This window comes from Chiloscyllium plagiosum, unplaced genomic scaffold (genome assembly GCF_037043375.1).
Source record: "Chiloscyllium plagiosum isolate Xiang-an unplaced genomic scaffold, Cpla_swu_hap1 HiC_scaffold_5, whole genome shotgun sequence".
NCBI classification, from domain to species: Eukaryota; Metazoa; Chordata; class Chondrichthyes; order Orectolobiformes; family Hemiscylliidae; genus Chiloscyllium; species Chiloscyllium plagiosum.
Window position 1 is genome coordinate 44145914 of NW_028270143.1, and position 23620 is coordinate 44169533.

General features: G+C 40.6%; 1 protein-coding gene across 10 annotated transcripts in view; it reads left to right on the forward strand.

The window, feature by feature from the left end:
• The window catches only part of ica1 (islet cell autoantigen 1), a 139433-nt gene that overhangs the window by 49036 nt on the left and 66777 nt on the right, over nucleotides 1–23620 (forward strand). For all 10 annotated transcript variants that reach the window (XM_043689871.2, XM_043689868.2, XM_043689873.2 and 7 more), the window contains 2 exons: nucleotides 6143–6268; nucleotides 22051–22149. In XM_043689871.2, the coding sequence (XP_043545806.1) occupies nucleotides 6143–6268; nucleotides 22051–22149 (225 nt within the window). The remainder of the gene's footprint in view (nucleotides 1–6142; nucleotides 6269–22050; nucleotides 22150–23620) is intronic.

The following is a 23620-nucleotide window of genomic DNA, read 5'->3' on the forward strand; positions in this document are numbered from 1 at the left end:
AGTACATGCTGCATAGCCAGTGATACCCTCATTCCCAGAATGAATAAAGGAAAAAAAGGGTCATTTTTCATGGTGGTATTAGGATTGATAACGGCTGCCTCACCGCCAGGGACCTTGGTTTAATTCCAGCCTCTGGCAGCTGTTTGTGTGGAGTTTGCATATTTTCTCCATGTCTGTGTGGGTTTCTTCCAAGTGCTTTTGTTTCCTCCCACGGTCCAAAGATATGTAGGTTAGCTGGATTGGCCATGCTTAGCTGATAAAGGCTCCAGCCCGAAACGTCGATTCTCCTGCTCCTCGGATGCTGCCTGACCTGCTGTGCTTTTCCAGCACCACTCTCTCAACTCTGATCTCCAGCATCTGCAGAGCTCAATTTCTCCTCCGTGCTTATCTGCCGATGATTTGCAGGTCAATTGGGTTCGCCATGGTAAATGCAATGTTATAGGGATAGGGTTGGGGGGGGGGGGGAGGGAATGGGTCTGACTGCAATGCTGTTCAGAGAGTTGGTGTGAACTTATGGGCCAAATGGCCTTTCACACTGGGGATTCTACAATTCTATGAAGTTAAAAATCTCAATGCCAGGTTTTAGTCCAACAGGTTTAATTAGAAGCACTAGCTTTCAGAACGCTGTTCCTTCATCAGGTGGCTGTGCAGTACACAATTGTAAGATACAGAATTTATAGCAAAAATTTTCAGTGTGATGTAACTGAAATTATACATTGAAAAATACCTTGATTTGTTTAAGTCTCTCATCTGTTAGAATGACCCATGTTAGTTTCACTTCTTTCATGTGTAAATCACAAAGCTTTTTTTAAAAGTTACATTTTTTCAGGTTAACTTTAACAATTGGTGTCAGACCAAATTATGTGTTGAAGGTTTTAGGGCCCATGTGCTGTTGTCTGTGCCATAATATTTAGACTGATTCTAATCTAAAAAATGAGTTAACAGAGTCTTACATGGATTCATGCAGTTTTTCAGCAAAGTACAATGTAACTCTGCAAGTACAAATTCACCCAATAAACGTGTGTGTGTGTGTGTGTGTGTGTGTGTACAGTGCAATGGTGATCACCTGTAGTGTGACATGAAACCAAGATCCCGGTTGAGGCCCTCCCTATGGGTACCGAACTTAGCTATCAGCCTCTGCTCGGCCACTTTTCATTGCTGCCTGTCCCGAAGTCTTGGAGGATGGTCATCAGAAGGTCCGAGGTCGAATGTCTTGGACCTCTGAAGTGTTCCCCAACTGGGAGGGAACACTCCTGTCTGTTGATCGTTGTGTGGTATCCATTCATCAGTTGCTGTAGCTTCTGCTCAGTTTCACCAAAGTACCATGCCTCAGGGCATCCTTGCCTGCAGCGTATGAGATAGACACTGTTGGCCAAGTCGCATGAGTACCTGCCACATACATAGTGGGAGGTGATCCCACGTGTAATAGTGGTATCTATGTCCACACTCTGACACGTCTTGCAGCACCCACTGTGACAGGGTTATATGGAGTTGTTCTGAAAGTCGGGCAGTTTGCAGTGAACAGTTTGAGGTTTGGTAGTTGTTCGTAGCAAACTGGCCGACTATCAGGACAACTCCATATAACCCTGTCACAGTTGGCGCTGCAAGACATGTCAGAGTGAGGACATGGATACCACCATTACACGTGGGATCACCTCCCACCTTGTACGTGGCAGGTACTCATGTGACTCGGCCAACAGTGTCTATCTCATATGCTGCAGGCAAGGATGCACTGAGGCATGGTACTTTGGTGAAACCGAGCAGAGGCCATGGCAATGGATGAATGGACACCGCGCATCAATCAACAGACAGGAGTGTTCCCTCCCAGTTGGGGAACACTTCAGCGGTCCAGGACATTCAACCTCAGACCGTCCTCCAAGGTGGACTTCAGGACAGACAGCAGCGAAAAGTGGCCGAACAGAGGCTGATAGCTAGGTTCCATACTCATAGGGAGGGCCTCAACTGGGACCTTTTGGGTTCATGTCACACTACAGGTGACCACCATTGCACTATACACACATAGACGCTCCTATATATATATATATATATATATATACACACACACACACACACACACACACACACACACACACACACACACACACACACACACACACACACTCCTACAGACACATACGCTCCCACACTCTCACATGCACTCTTTTACACTCACACACACGTACACACTCTCACAGACACTGACAACCCCCCCCCTCCCCACACACACACACACACACACACACACACACACACACACACACACACACCCATATGTACACATATACATTTGTGGGTGAATTTGTACTTGCAGAGTTACATTGCACTTTGCTGAAAAAGTGCATGAATCCATGTAAGACTCTCTTAACTCGTTTTTTTAGGTTAGAATCAGTCTAACATTATGGCACAGACAACAGCACACAGGGGGCTAAAACCTTCAACACATTATCTGGGCTGACACCAATTATTAAATTTAACCTGAGAATGTAACTTTTAAAAATGTTTTGTGATTTACATATGAAAGAAGTGAAACTAACATGGTCATTCTAACAGATGAGAGACTTAACAAACAATCAAGATATTTTTCAATGTATAATTTCAGTTACATCACACTGTAAACTTTTGCTATAAATTCTGTGCTTTACAATGTGTACTCCACAACCACCTGATGAAGGAGCAGCGCTCCAAAAGCTAGTGTTTCCAATTAAACCTGTTGGACCATAACCTGGTGTTGTGTGATTTTTAACTTTGTACACCCCAGTCCAACACCAGCATCTCCAAATCATGACTATATGAAACATTTACCTGTCTTTATGACCAACCTATAACCCTGGCATAGAACTGCTTGAATTATGTGGCCACAGTATAACCCTGTATCCACTGATTGGCATATTGATAAAGATATTTGTGTTACTAAAACTGACACATTAAATTTATTGGGGTAATGCGTCAACTCTGCACTGTCAGGAGGGAGCCTCACCTGTCAGTAGAATGTATAAGCAACCAAATTTCTGAGTTATAGCTTTTGGTGGCAAGCAAACCAGAAAATCAGTTTTCTTGCATCACTATTTTCCGCTATGTTTAATTCTCGACAAATTAATTCTAAGATTTGTTCATAGGAGTACCGTTTGGGCGGCACGGTGGCACAGTGGTTAGCACTGCTGCCTCGCAGCGCCAGAGACCCGGGTTCAATTCCCGCCTCAGGCGACTGACTGTGTGGAGTTTGCACATTCTCCCCGTGTCTGCGTGGGTTTCCTCCGGGTGCTCCGGTTTCCTCCCACAGTCCAAAGATGTGCAGGTCAGGTGAATTGGCCATGTTAAATTGTCCGTAGTGTTAGGTAAGGGGTAAATGTAGGGGTATGGGTGGGTTGCGCTTCGGCGGGTCGGTGTGGACTTGTTGGGCCGAAGGGCCTATTTCCACACTGTAAAGTAATCTAATCTAATAATCTAATCTGAGTAGGCCTCAGAAACAAATATAATTCAATAGCAGTATTTAGAAAGCAGACCTGTTGGAATGTGCATAGAGACTATTTAATTAATAGAAAATACATAAAATAATCCCAGATTTAGAAGGCCTGTGAAATATGATTTAGCTTAACATTTGTTCAAATTGAAATAAATGCATTATATCCTGGGTGGTAGTGATTTATAGCTTGAAGAACCATTAAACTCTGACTTAACCAAGCAGATTTCTCTCAACAATTCAAATTTTATTGCCTTGATGCGTTTTGCTGAACTATTTGACTTGTGAACTTAAAGTCACATTATTCTGCTACAATGATAGAGCTATATGTTGTGCATTACATATTTTATCTTGCATGTCCTTGTAATTCATTTATTTAATTTACCAGCAGCAACAGAACAGGAAATCTACTGCTATGCAATAAGATTTGTCCATAAAGGGGAGATGATGGCCTAGTGGTATTATTGCTAGACTATTAATCCAAAGACCTTGGTAATGTTCTGGGGCACCAGGTTCAAATCCTCACAGAGCTGATAATAGAATTTGCATTCAATAAATATCTGGAGTTAGAAGTCTAATGGTAACTTTGTGGCCATTGTTGGAAAAAAAACAATCTGGATCACTAATGTCCTTTTAGGGAAGGAAACCGCTGTCTTTACCTGGTCTGGACAACAGACCCACAGCAATGCGGTTGACACTTAACTGCCCTCTGGGTAATTTAAATGCTGGCCTGGCCAGTGATGCTGACATCCTGTTAATTTTTTTTTAAAAAAATGCACAAGGCCATAAGACATAGGAGCAGAAGGAAGTGATTCCGCCCATTTGAGTCCATTCTAACGTTCATTGAGATTATAACTGACCTAATAATCCTTGACTCCACTTTCCTGGGCCCATGCATGCATGGCTGCTCTCTTGCATCTTTTTTGAATGCCACCTTGCTTTCTGTATTGAAACTTTGTTACTAAATCTGAAATTTGCAACTTACTGGAAACCAATTAAACTTATGTGCAGAATAATATTTTCTTTAAAGCGTTTCTAACTATATTTTTCACTGGATGCCTGTAACCACGTGAGAAGCATGAATTTTCCATTTTTGCTTTCCTGGACGCACCATTTTTAAATCTATGGAGAAGCACACATTTAATCATAAAATACTGTGATTGTTAACAAGATTGATCATTCACAGAGACCAGCAGACTTCATTTTTTTTTTGTTTTTTTTGTTAATTTTGTTTTACTTTATCCCCACACTACTGCTTAACTACAGTAGTGCTTATATTTTCTCCAGCACCCGTGTGTGTGTGTGCACTGAAAGACAACAGGTATACAAATCTTTATTCAATTTCCACCACCAGGAAGAAAAGAAACACCGAAGTGGCCAGTGATAAGCCGAGTCCTTCTCAAGAGGGCAATGCTGCGTGATCAAACGGTGAAGGGAAGGGCAGGGATTAAATCAAAATAGAGTTGGAGGGGGAAATAATACACTTCACTCCCTGCTGTGCCACCTTTCCTTGAAAATCACGAAGGAGTTGGTGCACACCATGTGCTCCTTCTCCAGGGACTCCTTGGCTCTCCAACAGATTTCATTTGATGATCTGATTACAACAGTTGTCATTAAGACTAGGATCTTGAATGCAATTATGCTTATGGTCTCTTTGTTTGTTTACCTTTTCATTGACAACTGATGGCTATAATATGATTCCATCTTAATTAATGTGTATGAATACTTTCTGAAGTGTATTACTTAAGGGATCAAAAAGAAACCTGGAACTGCATTCTAATGTGAAGTATGCTCTTTCTTTCCCTAAGCATAACTTTTTCTGTGCTCTTTTTGATTAGTTCCTGAAATCTGTAAACTTCCAAATAATAAAGTGATATTAGCAAAACATAAATCATTGCAGATGATATTAGTCTGAAATAAAAATGGAAAACACCAGAAAGAATTAGTAGGTCCAGCAGCTGCCGCTGAGTGAGTTGACATATCAGGTATAAACTGTTGCCCTATTATTAAATGGATTTTGATGCAAAAGAGGTTATAAAAGAAGGGCATGGAATAAGTTATTTGCCTTCTGCTATATAAATACTAAATTTGTTGTACAATCAATCTTTATGAGGTTGTAAGAAAGTTATGAACTTTTGCCAAGGATGATTATATTTAAAAGATTTGAGTAATTATAAATTTACTAATTTAGTTTCCCAAGGGGAGCAGGGCTAACATTAGTTGTGCTAATGCAACTTTGTAGAATGAAGTTAAAAATCACACAACACCAGGTTATAGTCCAACAGGTTTAATTGGAAGCACTAGCTTTCAGAGCGCCGCTCCTTCATCAGGAGCACCACCTGATGAAGGGGCAGCGGTCTGAAAGCTAGTGCTTCCAATTAAACCTGTTGGACTATAGCCTGGTGTTGTGTGATTTTTAACTTTGTACACTCAGTCCAACACCAGCATCTCCAAATCATGATTTGTAGAATGAAGATCTACTTCCAGGATTCAGAAACAGGAATGTAGGTTTTATATCTGATAATTTGTAACAAAATATCCCTGATAAAATGTGCTAATTTGCTTTTTAGTAATTTAATCATCTAGTGAAATATTTTGGTTTTCACCTTTTTGTATTTGTGCTTATCACTGTGAGAACTGTCTCCAATCACACATGTAATTATGATTTCTTCCTCATTTAAGGTCCAGGGCCAAGTTCGTCATGCGAAGATTCACTTTGACAAACTAAAGAATGATGTGTGCCAGAAAGTGGACCTTCTTGGAGCAAGTCGATGCAATCTTCTTTCTCATATTTTAGCAACATATCAGGTAAATAAAAGCACTTATGATTCTTTAATCTTAACCTGCTTACTAATATGATTGACTTTTCTAGTTTGCTAATAAGAGTTTGTAACAAAGCACATGTAAAATAGGAACTAGTTTGTCATAACTGTTTGTCTGAAAGGAAGACTTAGTGAGATAAACAATTAGTCCTATTTTTATGCTCCTGTACATTGTCAGACAGCAGCCATGTTTGGAAAAGATAAGTATGTTACATTTGATTCTGGATCATGCTGTCATTAATCCAAAACCAATTTGTATTTGATTGTTTAGCAGTCAAACTGACTAAAGTCAGACTGAACTAATGGAATAAATCACTCAAAATGAATGTTGGTGTGATTACTCACAATGTCCACATGAACCTGACAATGCAAAGTAAATGTTGAAATTGAAAAGTTAAATTTTATTCAGGAAGTGCTTCTTGAATATACAAAATTCTTGACCATGCAGTATTTGGTCAGGTCATCTGACCCCCTTTTGTACATCTCATTTGTATCAGAATTATACTGCCAAATTGCTTGAATTACCTACTTTTCCTAACTTAACAGCCTATTAAGTCCAACTGCTGACCAGTTCCATGTTTACACATTCGCTGCATTGTCCACGATTTCTTTTGCCAATTGAAAACACTTGGCAGACTGAAAGTCCCAAAATCTGCTTGCAATGAGGTGTGTGCCATAACAACATCAATATTTATCAGGAGTTGCGGTTGTAGTGTAATCCATCATTGTGGATTGAATTCCTAGAGCTGTAGAAGCTTTGAGCTCCGTTTTACTGTGTGACTTCATTGGCATTGGCGTTATTCCATTTCCTACTCAGGCTAACTGCTGGGTGGGACTATTAAGAAGAGAAGGTCATAGCTGGGGTTGATGAGAATTAACTGACTCTAATGCTGTAATATTATATGAGAATTATTACCTTTCTAAAACATACTTTGTAATCCAATGGAAGTGACCTGCAGAAGACATCTAGCTAACAAAGTGACATTTTTGCAAATAATAAAATAATGAAGTTCAAGGCTGCAAAGTTCGACTTTGTAACACTGGTAACATTGGTACAGTTAATGCCCAGCAAGGGAAAATTAATTGCCATACCACTCCCCTCACTTGTAATATGGTCTGCATAGCACGTCACATTAGTGCTAACAAGAGTGTGGCATGTTGGTACTGGAGCATGCAAAGTGGGCAGATTGGGGTGTCACTTGGCTTCCAGCATTGTTTTGCTTCTAGCCTTGAGAAATTGTCAAACACCACTTCAATTCTGCACCAATCTCCTCTCTACCACTGCTAAACTTTTCCCCAAACTCTCCATCCTTACTGAGAATGGTCTTGCATGGTAATTTCAAATAGCACTTGAGCTTATAAGGCCTGGGTTCAACTTTCACAACTAATTTCAACCTGGTGGCTGACTGGTGAAGCAGCTTGGCACTGGCAGAGTGGCATTGGCACACGTGGATGCTATCATTCTGAGAGAGGGCCAGTTTGTTCATCACATAGCCATTGCATTTCTTGGGCCATGAAAATATTTTGCAGCTTTGGCACTGTACAGTACTGGCAGTGCAACGTTAGAGGGTCTGCCTTTCTTTCAGTGGGGCCTTCTCAGAACATTGATAAGGGATTCTTGAGAATACCAACTAGGGTGGAGTGTTCCGCCATACTAATGCTGGGTCCCGTAATCAGTTGCAGAGTGCCTAAGAATAAGGGGTGCTCTCTTTCTTGAGAAAGCCGCAGCTCAATCCAGGGTTTCCTGGGCAGGCAACCTGGATGACTAGTTCCTGTCCTGAGGCTTGATGAATCCCACTACAGGGAGAATAGGAGTTTTAAATGGCAGTTAAGGGCACTATTATCTTTTTTCTTCTGGGACATGATGGAGACAGATAAGAACATGGCTGGATCTCCTCCAGTCTGATCACAGGCTGTTCCCCTACCTCTGTTTCTTCTGGAGACATTAAATTCTGCCAGTTGCCTCTATCCTTACCTCCTATAAAGGTTACCAGACTTGATGATGATTTCTGGCATAGTCCGTCTTTCAGATTGCAGATTTGTAGTATTAATTCTTTGCATCTTTGGTTTTGCAGTATTCTTCCCGGGCAGCTCATTTCTATTGGTATCTTTTTCTCAACAAGATTTCTTATTCCAACATTCTAAACATGTAATAGCATGTGGATAGCTATTAGTTCATAAATTTAGTCTCCGTCATATTCTGCTTAAACTTCCATAATGAGCACAATCAAGCCCAATCCATTGATCTGAGGCTTCTTCAGAAGTCCTGTTCTCTGGAATTACACATACCTTCTACCTGAGCAACTGAATCCCCTCCCTTCTACATAATCCTCATACTTCTCAACCTGTGTGACATTTTTTTAAGGTCTTCATTGTGTTCTGTATCACTAAAGATGGGCAATAAATGTTGGCCCAGCTCGTAAGGCCCACATCCCATGAATAAATTTTAAAAATGAATTAGAGTAGACTACCATGTTCATTTGAGCCATTCTGTTTTAGATTTGTTATACAGTCAATGCTGTCAGCAAATCAGAGATTGTTTTGAAATCTTGCCATTTTACTGCTTCTATTTCTGGATTAAATAGCTTGTGATATTATATGCTGTTGCCTCACTCCAATTGTTGATTATAAATCATTGTGTCAGTTACCTATCCACTTTAATAGAACTCATGACTAGTTATAGCTATTTTCTATCAATCTGACAAGTCTCTCAAGAAGTCCATACAGCCTTTAGGCAGGTCATATTCCTCCTTGCTATTCACTCGACTTGCTGAAAATTACTTACTTATGGCAACAATGGATGTGATGTGATGTTCCATAAATTTTTGTGAACTTCATCTTATCAATGATTGGTTTTAGACCAGAGTGAAATTCAATCTGTTTTATACAGAATTTTTTTATATAATAAACTTTTATTAAGAAAAAATAGATTTTTAAATATTACAACAAATACAAAACAATGCAATTCAAAACAATACAAAAATAGTACAAAACTAAACCCAAATAATAAAAAAGATTCCCCAACCCACCCTCCTATACGAATGTATAAACATATATAGAGAAGTATAAAATTAAAACAAAACAAGAACTAGCTATTTAACTAAATAAATAAATACCTAAACAACAAACAAATAAACAGTAATAACTCAGCCCAGCCAAACAAAACACTCATACATTCACAGTTCCTCCTCCCTGGATATTGGACTCATGAAACACAATTGTTACAGCTATATAAAAGCCCTTGTTAATGTGGCAGATAAATCTGTGTCCAGGTATTTCAAAAAGGGTTGCCATGTCTTGTAAAAATTCTCAGTTTTGTGGTGTACCATATTTGTGAGAAAATCCAGGGGAATAAGCTCCATAACAATCTTCCGCCAACCCGACAGGCCTGGGGGGTTTTCTGATATCCAACCAAGCAAGATATTCTTCCTTGCACAGAATGTAAGAATATTGAAAAGTTTTTCTAATGCGCGTCTGCAGGAAATACAATGGGCAGGCCCAAAAGGAGAGAAATAGGGTCCTTCTCCACCACTACACCTAAAATCCTCTCCATTGCACCCGCCACAGCACTCCAATATGTTTGAAGCCTGTCACAAGACCAAAGACAATGGGTAAGAGTACCCATACAGACCTTACACTTGGGACATGCTGAAGATATCCCTGGTTTAAATTTTGACAAATGGTCTGGGGCTAAGTGGACCCTGTGGAGAATCTTCAACTGTAAAGCATGGGTCCTATTGCAAATTGATATCTTCCTTGCATTCTCCCAAATATCCTCCCATGCCTCTGAAGAAACTTCAACACCCAGTTCTCTTTCCCACATCTTGCAGAGTCGATCAGACTCCTCTGAGGTGGCACCCCCCCAATTGGTGATATAAAGAACTGACAGAGAGTGTACTCTTAGCCCTTAGTACCCCTCTTTCTATGTCAGTCAAAAGTGTGGTCTTTTTTTGAATAAAATCCCTAACTTGAAAAAAACAGAAGAGGTCTCTATTAGGTAACTCGTACTTCCATACTAACTGATCGAAGGACATCATTCCATCTCCCTCAAATAAATCACCCATGCAAGATATACCCCTAGCTGCCCAATGTTTAAATCCTGAATCGATCATACCTGGTTGAAAACCCGGCATACCCACTAAAGGTATAAACAAAGATGTTTTGTCAACATTACCTTCCCTCTGCCGAATTGCCCTCCATGCTTTAACAGTATTGATGACTATTGGGTTATGGCAATATTCCCTAACTGTCCTCACCTTGTCCAAAAACAGCTAACTGGTAAGGGGGCACCTTGCCTGGGAGACTTCGATATCTAGCCATATTGAAAGAGGGTCCCCACAAACCCAATCATTCTCATAGGTCAAAAGCGAGCTTAATTGGTAATTTTTAATGTCCGGAAGGTCTACTCCTCCCAGTCTGTGAGGCAACTGCAGTTTGGCTAATTTAATGAGGGGCCATTTACGGTGCCAGATAAAGGAGCTTAACCAGCCATTCAGTCTCCTGAGAGTTTGTTGAAAATCAGGGAGAGCATCCGTATAAGATATGGCAAACGGGGAGAATATTCATCTTAATAAGCGCTATCCAACCCAACCATGAGACTGGAAGTGCCTCCCATCTTTGGAGATCTTGTTTAATTTTTCCAAATAATTGAGTAAAATTGGCTTTAAACAGCCAATCCAGAACTGGAATAATGAATATGCCCAAATACACAAAACCCCCCTGTGACCACCTAAATGGGAATCGATAGTCACTCTCAAGAGCCAACTCTTTCATAAGACCACCCAAAGGCATAGCCTTTGATTTAGCAAAATTAATCTTATACCCTGAAAAAGCGCCAAACGCGTGAATGCATTGTATCAGGCAAGGCACTGAGACTGTTGGATTTGTCAAGAAAATTAGAACATCATCTGCATACAGCGAGATCTTACGTAATTTTGACCCCACTTCTGGAGCTGATATATTGAGATCCCCACGAGTGGCCTCTGTCAACGGTTCAATCACCAACGTAAAAAGTAATGGTGAAAGGGGACAGCGCTGCCGGCTGCCCCTAGAATTATTAAAGTTGCTTGATCGTACCCCATTGGTAATGACCGTCGCGAGAGGTACACTGTAGAGAGTCTTTACCCATCGTATGAAACCTTCGCCCAGACCAAACCGCACTGGAGTATAGAAAAGGTCCGGCCACTCAATTCGGTCAAATGCCTTCTCTGCATCTAAAGAAATCACCAATCCCTGTATTGACTGCTGTTGGCATGCTTGAATTACGTTAAGCAGCCTCCTAACATTATTGGAGGATCTGCGACCCTTTATGAAGCCTGTCTGATCCTCTTTAATAAAAGAGGGTAATACAGTCTCCAGTCTTAACGCGAGAGCCTTAGAGAGGATCTTAAAGTCCACATTTAAGAGCGAGATGGGCCTGTATAAAGCACAATATTCCGGATCCTTCCCTTGTTTAAGGATAAGTGATGGTGGGAGACAGTCATGAGTATATGAATCATTAAACATATTCAGCATCTACCTTATAATTCACTGGAAAGTCCGTCAGGACCAGGCGCCTTTCCACTGAAGCTGCCTCACAGCTTCCTGCACTTCTTGCTCTGATAATGGGGCATTGAGAAAGGACTGTTGTTCGGGAGTCACACCCGGGAGCTTCAGATCTCTAAAAAAGGATTCCGTTTTGGCCTGCCCCTCCTCACAATTCTCAGGCTGATATAACATAGAGTAGAATCTCTGGAACGCCACATTGATCTTTTTAGAATCACGTGTTAGGTTCGCAGACCCTTCCCTAATCGCTATGATGGTTTGTGGGGCACTTCTGTTTCTGGTAAGATATGCTAAGTATTTGCCTGGCTTGTCAACATGCTCGTATTACCTTTGGTTTGCAAAATCCAGCTCCTTCTTTGCCGTCTGGGTGAGCACAGAATTTAGTGCAGACAGAGTACCGTAATTCTCTGAAGTTTGACCAACGAGGGTCTGTCAAAATAGGCCTTCTCGGCTGCCTTCACCCGTGCTTCAAGGAGACGTTGCTGCTCACCCTTCTGCCGCTTCCTACTGGTGGAATATGAAATAAGTAACCCCTGGCATAAGCTTTGGCAATTTCCCAGAGAACAGATGAGCTATGTTGATGTCTAGGAATGCCCGAAATTCCCTAGAAAAATACTCTACACACTTACTGTCCATGAGAATAAAGGGGTCCATTCGCCAGTACCTTGAATCCACTGTAACATCCTTAATCTTAACCAAGAGGTACACTGGAGCATGATCAAAGATGGCAATATGACCAATTGTACAGGATGCCACCAGATCCAGGGTTACCACAGGGGTCAGAAAAAAAATCAATCCTCATGTGACATCTGTGTGGATTGAAGAAAAACGTGAAATCCCTACCTGTAGGGTGGAGATGCCTCCAGACGTCCACCAACCCTAATTCCCCACACAAATCTAATAACTGTTTAGTTTGTGCAGCGGGTATTGCGGGACCGTAGGCAACCTATCTACTGTGGGGTCCATGAGGCAGTTAAAATCTCCCCCTATAATGATGTGCCGAGACTTGAGACATCAGTTTAGAAAAAACATCTACCAAGAATTTAAGAGGATGATCTGGGGGACAGTAAATATTTAAAATACCATATTCTTCCCCATTTATCAAGGCTTTAAGAATTACAAACCTTGTGTCTTTAACACATTCCAATAATTTAAATGACAGATTTTTCCTAACCAATATAGCCACTCCCCTACTACTTGTATTAAATGATGAAAAATAAACTCGGTCAAAGCCATTCTGCTATAATTTCAGATGTTCCTTGTCATCCAAATGTGTCTCCTGTAACAAAGCAATATCCACCTTCTCCTTTCTAAGACTCATGACTACCTTCTTCCTCTTAATTGGTGAATAACTTCCCTTGATATTCCAGGTACACCATTTAATCAAATCATTAGCCATAATCTTCTGCAATTACATTTAACTTCCAGAGAGGAGGTACCCGAACCACAAATTGCTGAGCCTTAGTGTCGCATGGTCCACCAAATATAAAAACTACATAAACTAAAACCACTACATTTAACAAACGCACAAAATTATTAAAAATAAAAAACAACAAAAACCAGAAAACAAACCAACATATAAAGCGCCAGTAGCGCTGAGTAGGGGAACTCACCCCCTGCCCGCAGGGGGCAACTACCCATCCCTAACTGCCCATAAATAGGCATCTAACCATCTCAACCATCTTCACGTCTCCCAGCTAGAACTGCATTGCAAGCACAAACTAAAAAGAATAAACATCCCATAGAATGTCAATATGAATAAAAAAAACTCTTTTATTTAATAAAAAAGGGAATAAATACCCCACCCATCCTTTGGTTGTCCTAACTTAGAAATTTAAAATGTACATTTTAACCACCGCCAGACATAGTTTGAAATTATTATCAATAGATGAAAACAAAGGAGGAAAAACAAAGCTCCAACCAGATTTCCTCCATTTCTTTTACAGAATGATAAACTCATACCCAAGCAACAATATTTATACATACTACAATTGTTTAAATTAGGTTAGTTTGTCCACAAAGTCTCTTGCCTTCTCCGATGTGTCAAAGAGATGCATGGATCCATCTAAGGTGATCCGAAGCATTGCCGGATATCTCAGGGAGTACTGAATCCCAAGCTCCTTCAGTCTTCTCTTGACACCATCATACGATTTTCGTTTCTGGATCCCAGCCGCTGAAAAGTCCTGAAAAAACATGATCTTAGACCCCGCGTAAATTAGGGCCCTTGGATCCTTCCCCTGGAGTCTGGAAGCCTCCATGACTCTCTCCTTATCCCGGTAATGATGGAACCACACCAGGAAAGAACGAGGGCGTTGACCCAGACCCGACCTCCGTGCTGCGACCTGGTGAGCCCTCTCTATCTTCAGTCCTCTCATGCCAGTCTCCAAGTCAAGGAATTTTGGAAGCCAATCTTCAACAAATTCCGCAGGCCGCTCACCTTCCTTACCCTCAGGCAGACCGATGATCCGAATGTTTTTTCTCCTGCCCCTGTTTTTAAGATTATCCACTTGGTCACGCAAATTACGAGCCTGCGTCTTCAGGGCTTAGATCTCATCTTGAATGAACTGGCATCAGCTTCCACCACTGTGACTCTGTGCTCCACCTCATCCATCCTCTTCTCCAGGTCTCCCAGCTGCTGCTCATGCTTCTGCAGCATGAGAGAGACTGGAGCCAGCTTCACTTCAATCTGTTTCCCCAGCATCTCGTGAGATTTCGAGAGCTGGTTCACCAGGTCCTGGAGAGTAATCGGCTCCGAGGCTGCTGCAGGCTGAACTGCAGACCCGGCCTTGGATGCTCCTCCTCCCTTTTTAGGCATTTCTGGACAGCTGAAAATACAGGTAGGTCAATTTTTAAATGTTTCTTGGGGCTCCACAATCTTTCTAATGCCCCAAGAAATCCTGATGACCTGGGTTGGGCGGGTTAAAGGACCGTCCCGCTCCTGCTGCGATGCAAAGCTCTGCAGTGCGATCTCTTAAGATCGCCACCATCTTAGATTCCCCCCCCTACAGTACCATGTTAATGTATCTTTCTATTCCTCTCTGCAATGACTTACTAAGTATACTTGGAAGTTTATGTACTAAAGCTGTTTCCTCTACATGCAAGTGTTACTCTTGTATGTTTTGAAAATTGGTGGTGTTATTGGCTATCCATCACTTTCAACCATTTACTATCCCTAAATTTACAATATTTTGTTTTGAATCTCTGGAGTAACTCTGCAGTTATGTTAATATAACAAAATCAGGCACGTTATTATCTTTCAGATTGTCAATAGAAACATTTACTTGGGATCCCCTGAATTCCAGCAACAAATATCTGTCTTTTTGTTCAGGACAGTTTCTCTGAACTGATTAATCCAAAATGCTTTGTGCATTGTACAGTTTTACAAAGTATTTTTTCCAGAGCTTGCTCTTCAATCCGTCCTTAATTATTTTTGCATTTTGGGAATAACAGCCGTTTTAAATTTGAAGGATTCACTCATTTGTCTTGTGATGTAGCTTGTTTAATTTATTTGGGTATCTCTGCTTTTTGTATTTCTACTTCAGTTTGGTTGACTGGTGTATTGTGCCCAATTCTGTACGCTATAATAAGGATCTGAACAGTATAGAGAGGATGCAGATAATACTAATGAAAAATGCTTCAGTTATGTGGATGGATTGGAAAGATTAGGCTTTTCTCCTTGGGTAAGAGGAGATGTTAAAGTCATATTTAAAATATAGACAATAGGTAGTGAAATTATTCCGGTGACAGATGAGGGGAGAACCAAAGGACATTGTTCTGTAATGTTTGCCAAAAGAAGCAACAACAACATGAAGAAAAATATTTTTGTGCAGTCAATGTTTTGTGTCTGGAATGCACTCTGAGTGTGATGTAGGCAGGTGCAGTTGTGGTTTTCAGAAAAGAATTAGATATGAATGTTGAAGTAAAAATTTACAGCACCATGGAAAATGGAAGAAAGACAAGGTTGCTTTTGCAGAATGTTGGCATGATGCAACAGACGAAATGACATCCTTCAATGCTGTAACCAATCAGTGATTCTGTGATTGTTTACGGATATTCTGTTTAGCTTTCCCTCTCTTTTGCTTCATTATTTTCCCAAAGTTTAAACATTATTGTACATCGATGGAGTCATTCATCATAACGTTCTCAGTTGGGCTTTCGATCCACATCAAGTTTATTTTTTTTTAATGCACCAATCGATTGCTAACTGCTATATTCTTACTTAAGCGTGCATTATGATGAAAATATTTTAAGAAAAAGTATGGTCTCATAATTGACTTCTTTGCCTCTAAAGGTTTTTAGCTTTAGGATATGATATTAAGTCATGAGGTTATTTAAAACAATGATAAACATGCAATCATTTCACAAGTGCCTAAGCTAAAAATAAAATCTGAAGGATAGAAATTAGTGTTTCTCTTCTTAGAATTGTCACAGACTTGACAGATGTATGTTTTAACAGTTGACTATTCTTTTGATGTTTTGCTGTTACAATAAAGACTAATTAGCAGTTGACACTTATAATTGAGGCTAACTATACTTTTAAATGCATTGTTCAATTCATCTTCAGTGTTGTGGAACCAATTTTAAATGTTCAGATAAGTAAGGGTTCCTACCTCTGAAAAGTATTGTGTCACAGTTAGGTTGAGTGGAAATGGCAAACAATCAAATTATAAATGTTGAAAACTGAATTAGTTCTTAGCTCATTTTGGAGCTTTTTCAGGCTAGATTTTTCGAGGGTCTGTGATTCCTATCGTGTCCCTCCACCACAGCTAAATAGTCAAGGGTTAAGTTGAGAGAACCTGCAAATAATTCTAATGGCTGCCCTGCAGTGATTTAGTACTGGCAGCATTGTGATTTTTAAAGTGAGATTTCCTCTTGTTTCTTGGAAGTCTTGCCTTGGAGACCATTGTTTGGTGAGCACTTTTAGTTCCAGCAACACCAGTCATGAGCCTTGACAATGACTTCAAGCATAGAGAGTCCCACTGTACAGCCATACAGCATGAAAATGGATGCCTTCGTCAGACCAGTCCATGCTGAACATAATCCCAAACTCAACTAGTCCCACCTGCCTGCTCCTGGCCCATATCCCTCCAATCCTTTCCTATTCATGTATCTATCCAAATGTCTTTGAAATGTTGTAATTTTACCCACAACCACCACTTCCTCAGGAAATTCATTCCGTGCGCGAACTACCCTCTGTGTAAAAAAAACTTTGCCTCTATGTCTTTTTTAAATCTCTCCCCTGTCACCTTAAAAATGTGTCCCCTAGTCTTGAAATTCCCCATTTGGGGCAAAGAGAACTACCATCAATTCTATCTATATCCCTTATTTATTTTATAAACTTCCATCAGGTCACTTCTCAGTTTCCTTTGCTGCAGTGGAAAAAGTCCGCCTTTATAACTCAAACCTCCCGTACTCAGCGACATCCTGGTAAATCTCTTCTAAACCCTCTCCAGCTTGATAATATCCTTCCTATAACTAGGCAACCAGAACTGGACACAGTATTCCAGAAGAGGCCTCACCAATGTCCTGTAGAGCCTCAACATAATGTCCCAACTCCTATACTCAAAGGACTGAGCCATGAAGGCAAGTGTGCCAATGCCTTTTTAACCACCCTGCCTACATGTGATGAAAACTTTAAAGCATTATGTACGTGCAAGTAAGTCTGGAGTTATGATCTCAGCAGGCGGATGTGGGACCGAATTCAAGAGGCCAGGCAGGTTTAAATGGGTAGGATGAACTTGAGGAGTGGCGGGTTTACTTTCAGTGGAACCTATAAAGGTGGTTCCCCTTCCTTACTTGACACCAGTCTGTGTCACTAAAGTCGTCTAGCTTTCTGCATGGTACAGAGCTATTTCTGCTGCAGCTAAGAGGTGAGTTGGGCTACATAAGTCCTTATGGTGAATTGGCTTCCTGACACCCATACCTCACCCTACCCCATCACGCCACTCCTTGTTTTGTTTAAGGGGCAGAAGGCAAGAAAATCTCCCTTGGAGATTTTTTTTTAACCCCTTGACTTTAAACCCGTTAGCAGGAGGGCGCACAATCCAGCAATTTGTGCAAATTCTAATTCGTCTTAACGCGATACTTCTGTATTATTATCCCAAAGGAAATGGACCAGAAAGGGAAGTCAGCCCTTCAGATTGTTTATGGAGAGGCATAGGTGGACATGTAGTGTGGAGGGGAGAGAACTGCTTTTACTGCAAAGGAAACCAGGCCACCAGACTCCATCAGCCCGAACCAAGAAAGCAGCCTGAGTCAGTGCCATGTCCTCAGTAAGATGCAATGCACAGCTTTGCTGTGAAGTTAATGATTTTCTGCTCTTGGCTTCATCTTCTCTCTGCTGTCTCACAATGTCAGGGCTGGTACTCATTCAAACTCTACCACTGCCCATTCCTTTCATAAAGGCTCCTGGACCTCAAACTCTCATCATTGCATACCCTTGTCCATTCACGTCACTCTCCTAAACCACAGCCGCTTCTTCTGCTCCACAGTTTCTACTTACTCGCTCGGCCATCTTTGCCTATATTCCAACTACTGTAGTGCGATTTTGAACATTCTTGGCAGAGCATTAGCTGTGCCTCTGGATTACTAGTCCAGTGAAATTACTATTATACCATTGACTTACCTGGTAATCCAGGCATGATTGCTTTTGTTGTTCTGCTTTTATAATTTAGCTTTTTGAAGAACATTATTTTGTACCTTACCTACGTCATTTGATTCCCAAGTAGTCAGCAACTGGATCCTTCCTCACCCCTAAGATTCCTCTCCAAATCAAGATGATGTCCTTATTTCTGGCACTCAGCAAGCATCAGAGTCAATAGGACTCACTTTGGGCTGCAGTGACCTATATCTATCCTTGTAGCTACAGTATTACATACCACATTCTTTTTAATTTCATCATTTTAATGGCTCCTTGATCCAATGTTTGATAGTCATTTGATCATCCTCCCTTGCAGTATCTGCCTTTGTCCTGGTAGAACCTTGAAACTGTTTGTCATTTGTGAGAATGTGGTGCTGGAAAAGCACAGCAAGTCAGGCCGCATCCGAGGAACAGGAGAATCGATGTGCCGAGCTGTTGCCTGACATGTTAATTTTCCCACTCCTCGGATGCTGCCTGACCTGCTGTGCTTTTCCAGCACCAGACCCTCATTCTGATCTCCAGCATCTACAGTCCTCACTTCCTCCACTGTTGGTCAATTGCAAGGGTGAAATTCAAGTTACACCCTTGAATTTCCCATTCCTTGCAATCATATCCTGTCCCTGACTATGGTTCAAATTTGAAGTCTTCAGTTTAAGAGGTGTGACTGTCTCCTGGATCAGTGTATAAGTAATTTTCTCTTTCTCCTGATGCATCTCAATATCTGAACTCAGATGCCAGTTCAGTAACTCGAAGGTGACTTTCCTCAGATTGCTGATATTTGCTGTCAGTTTGGCTACTGTGAATCACAAGTGTCCACCAGTTTCCACATGCTGCAACTGGAATACATCACCTTTCTGCCATCACTTCTATGGTTTATCTAACAAATCAGGTTTAGAAAGATCTTTGCATTATTATTTTAAGCTCTATCAAGTGGTTTACTAAGTAATCTCTAAACGTAATACAATAGTTATCTTCCTGTGTCCTGTGGAATCTACTGACCTTGTCTACACATAGAGGAGGGGAGCCGTATTTTTTAAACTCAGCAACTATTCCTTTATTCATTCCCTTTAATCAATGCTTTCAAGGTCCACTGCTGGTCTCCCATTCTGCCTCTGAACCACTTCTTTTTTTGTAAGAGAATTCAACAGCAATTCCACACTCACTCGAATTCTCTTACTTACACAACATTTCAAAATTCCTCATAAGTCGTAATGAGCACAAGTCAGATCCCACCAAAGTACTGTGGATGACTTATGCTCTTAATTCCAGCGTGTCTTTTAAAAAGAGAGCTGCTGAAGAGATGATAACTGCAGGTGTATGATAACATTTTTTGTGGGATCGATGGGGCATAATATCCAAAAGTGTCAATGGAATTTCAAAAAGGGTTGTATACTGTGATGTCATTCGACTCCAAAGGCCTAATGATACCCTGATCAGCAACAAGCTACTGTCTGCAGATTATGACCCAAACTGCTAGACACATTTTATCTTTCATTTTGCCTGTGAATACTCAGGAAAAAAGTGCTTTAAAAAGCCAATTTCATACTGCTGGAGACTATTGGAACTGAATGCTCTCTTGTGTACCAGCTTTACTTTGCTGCAATGGTCATAATCAAACAACTATGCTCTAGTCACACCTGTGTTGCAGGTAGAGATTCTATTTCTAAGTGCTGCAATCAGTTTAAACTGGAACAGGACAATAAAAGATACTCTCACTCTGAATACTGGTATTTGATCACAGTCAAAATACATCAGAGCATGAGAATCTCATCCCATCGGCAAAACTGATGGTCATGAAACTGGCTGTTTACCTACCAACACAACCAATAACTGCCACCCCAACAGTCAAAGTGTTCAACTATCTGCTCTTCACAAACAATTCAAGCTTATTTTAGCTTTATTTGGAGTTTTTTTTATTACTAATGTGTTTGTATGTGTTGTGTTGCTAATTCGTCTGGGGTTCAATAATGAACAATCCGACTTTGTAAATTCAAGAACACCTGGTTAAGTTAGATTTTTTTTTTAAAAAACAAAACAAGTTCATTTGGATCTGAGAGGAAAACTATCAACAAGGGAAAAGATTTATTTTTAAATTATCTTGCAGTCAGCTGAGTAGGTGGATGATTAAGGCAGGTAAGCCCAGGAGCTTTAACAATTTAGGATATCCCATCTGGGACAGTATTAGGGAACCTCACCTGGGTGGGGCGGGGTGGGGGGAAATCTGTGTGTATCACAATTAAAGAATTGTATGAGATCTTGGTGTGTCCTCAAGATTAGCGTGTGAAGCGGTAGTGTGTAGAGTTCATTTAGTCCCCTTTTTGTTATTGCTTATTTTAATTTAAAATAATCAACAGCACCACGATACACTTCAAGATAGTTACTTTGTAATATAACTATTGCTAAAGTTAAAAATCACACAACACCAGGTTATAGTCCAACAGGTTTAATTGGAAGCACTAGCTTTCAGAGAACTGCTCCTTCAGGTGGTTGTGAAGGAGCAGCGCTCTGAAAGCTAGTGCTTCCAATTAAACCTGTTGGACTATAACCTGGTGTTGTGTGATTTTTAACTTTGTACACCCCAATCCAACACCGACATCTCCAAATCATATTGCTAAAGTGTTAGACGTTATATAAAATAAATATACAAGGATTTTAAGAAGACATGGATAAATGATGTGTATGAAATTCGGATCAGTCTCTAGTATCATTGTAGATATGGCTTGCTTGAGATTGAGTAATGTCTCCTGAGTTTTGTTTTTATGGCACTTTGAGGCCCTTGATAACCTGGATCAGTACAGTAGTCCTCCGACTGATTTGTCTTCCTCCCTCTCCCTGTTGAGAAACCCAATCCTATCTTTCAGAGTGATTCCTAAAGGGAAAGGGATGAATTTCTATATAAAATGATTGCTTATACCTTGTCTGATACATGGTTGCTATCCCAAAACAGCAAATCATACTTCCATATTATGTTTATCCAGACCTCCAGCGCAGTGTCATCCATTGTCTTGTGGTTGATGTAATTGACCATTTCTATCTGTCTTAGCCATTTGCTTAGAAGGCACTTGTCGATTTTATTTTGGTGATATACAGAGCAATTCACATCTCCTGGAGAACCATTGTCACAGGCTTTATGCTTACATGTGGAAGTGTTAATTGAATTTCACAAGGTCTTCTCAACACAAGTACAGTCCAGTCCCAGGACCTGTTGAAATTATCCAAGGCTAGTCACATAATTTCTTCAGCCATTCTGTAGGATTCTTTGTCAGTTTTATAGACAGATTGGTTTTCTAAACAAAATCTATAATGTTGTAATTACGCAGTTATGACACATGGCTAGATGGGGTAGCTTGCTTGTAGGACTCTGAATCAGTGCAATTTTTCATTACAGATGGATGTGAAAAAAATGCATGTAATTTGTTACTGTCTATTTCACTGTAAATTGCAGAAAGTGTATGTATCTATAAATCTCCAAATTATGAATCTTATAAATTATACATTCATTACTTAGCTGGTAAACATAAATAATGAGCAAGTCACGATGATACTAAATTAAAATTAAAATAGTTGCTTTTGTTTTGATTCAGACAACATTACTCCATTTCTGGGAAAAGACATCTCACACAATGGCAGCTATTCATGAAAGTTTCAAAGGCTACCAGCCATATGAATTTGCAATGTTGAAGGTAAATGTACATTTTGATTTGCATATCCATTGTAGATACACAAAAACCATTTGAAAAACATAACTGTTCTTTGTTATTTTCCCTTCTATTTCCATCCAAAAAGATTTGTATTTCTTTCATGGTTTTTGTGTAAAACTGCTTGACCTGAAAAACAGGAATGGAACTGAATAAAAAAAATACTCCAGAGTACAGCCTAGATTGTTAGGAGAGGAATGAGTTTCAGGTCTCCATCTTCGTAATCTTCAAATTTGGTCTTCTCATGTTCACTCATAGAATAAAACATAGAAAAATACAGCGCAGTATAGGCCCTTTGGCCCTCGATGTTGCGCCAATCCAAGCCCACCTAACCTACACTAACCCACTATCCTCCATATGCCTATCCAATGCCCGTTTAAATGCCCATAAAGAGGGAGAGTCCACCACTGCTACTGGCAGGGCATTCCATGAACTCACGACTCGCTGAGTAAAGAATCTACCCCTAACATCTGTCCTATACCTACCACCCCTTAATTTAAAGCTATGCCCCCTCGTAATAGCTGACTCCATACGTGTGTGTGTCAGAGATACTAGTAATTCTGTCACCTGCATGTTTGAGCCCAAGGCCACCACCTGTGCAGCTGACAGCTGAATTGTTGTGACAGCTTGTCTTTGTCTCTATCTCTTTCTCCCTTTCTCTCTCTCTTTTTCTGTCTCTCTCTCTCTCTCTCTCTCTCTCTCTCTCTCTCTCTCTCTCTCTCTCTCTCTCTCTCTCTCTCTCTCTCTCTCTCTCACTATCTATATCTCTTTCTATCTCTCTCTTTCTCCCTCTATCTCGTTCTACCTTTCTCTTTCGCTATCTCTTGCTATCTCTTTCTCTCTTGCTATCTCTCTCTCCTTCTCGATCTCTTTCTATCTCTCGATCTCTGTCTATCTATCTCTCTCTCTCTCGCTATGTATCTCTCTCTCGCTATCTATATCTCTTTCTATCTATCTCTCTCTCACTCTATCTCTTTCTCGCTCTCTCTTGCTATCTCTTTATCACTCTTGCTATCTATTTCTATCTCTCAATCTTTCTGTCTCTCTCTCTACCTCTGTCTGTCTGTGTCTCTCTCTCTCTCTCTCTCTCTCTCTCTCTCTCTCTCTCTCTCTGTCTCTCTCTCTCTGTCTTTCTCTGTCTACCTCTCTCCCTGTCTACCTCTGTTTATCTCTCTCTCCCTCTCTCTGTCTATCTCTATTTCTCTCTGTCTCTCTCTCTCTCTCTATCTCTGTCTATCTCTCTGTCTATCTCTCTGTCTATCTCTCTGTCTATCTCTCTGTCTATCTCTCTGTCTATCTCTCTGTCTATCTCTCTGTCTATCTCTCTGACTTTCTCTCTGACTTTCTCTCTGACTTTCTCTCTGACTTTCTCTCTGACTTTCTCTCTGACTTTCTCTCTGACTTTCTCTCTGACTTTCTCTCTGACTTTCTCTCTGACTTTCTCTATCTTTTTCTA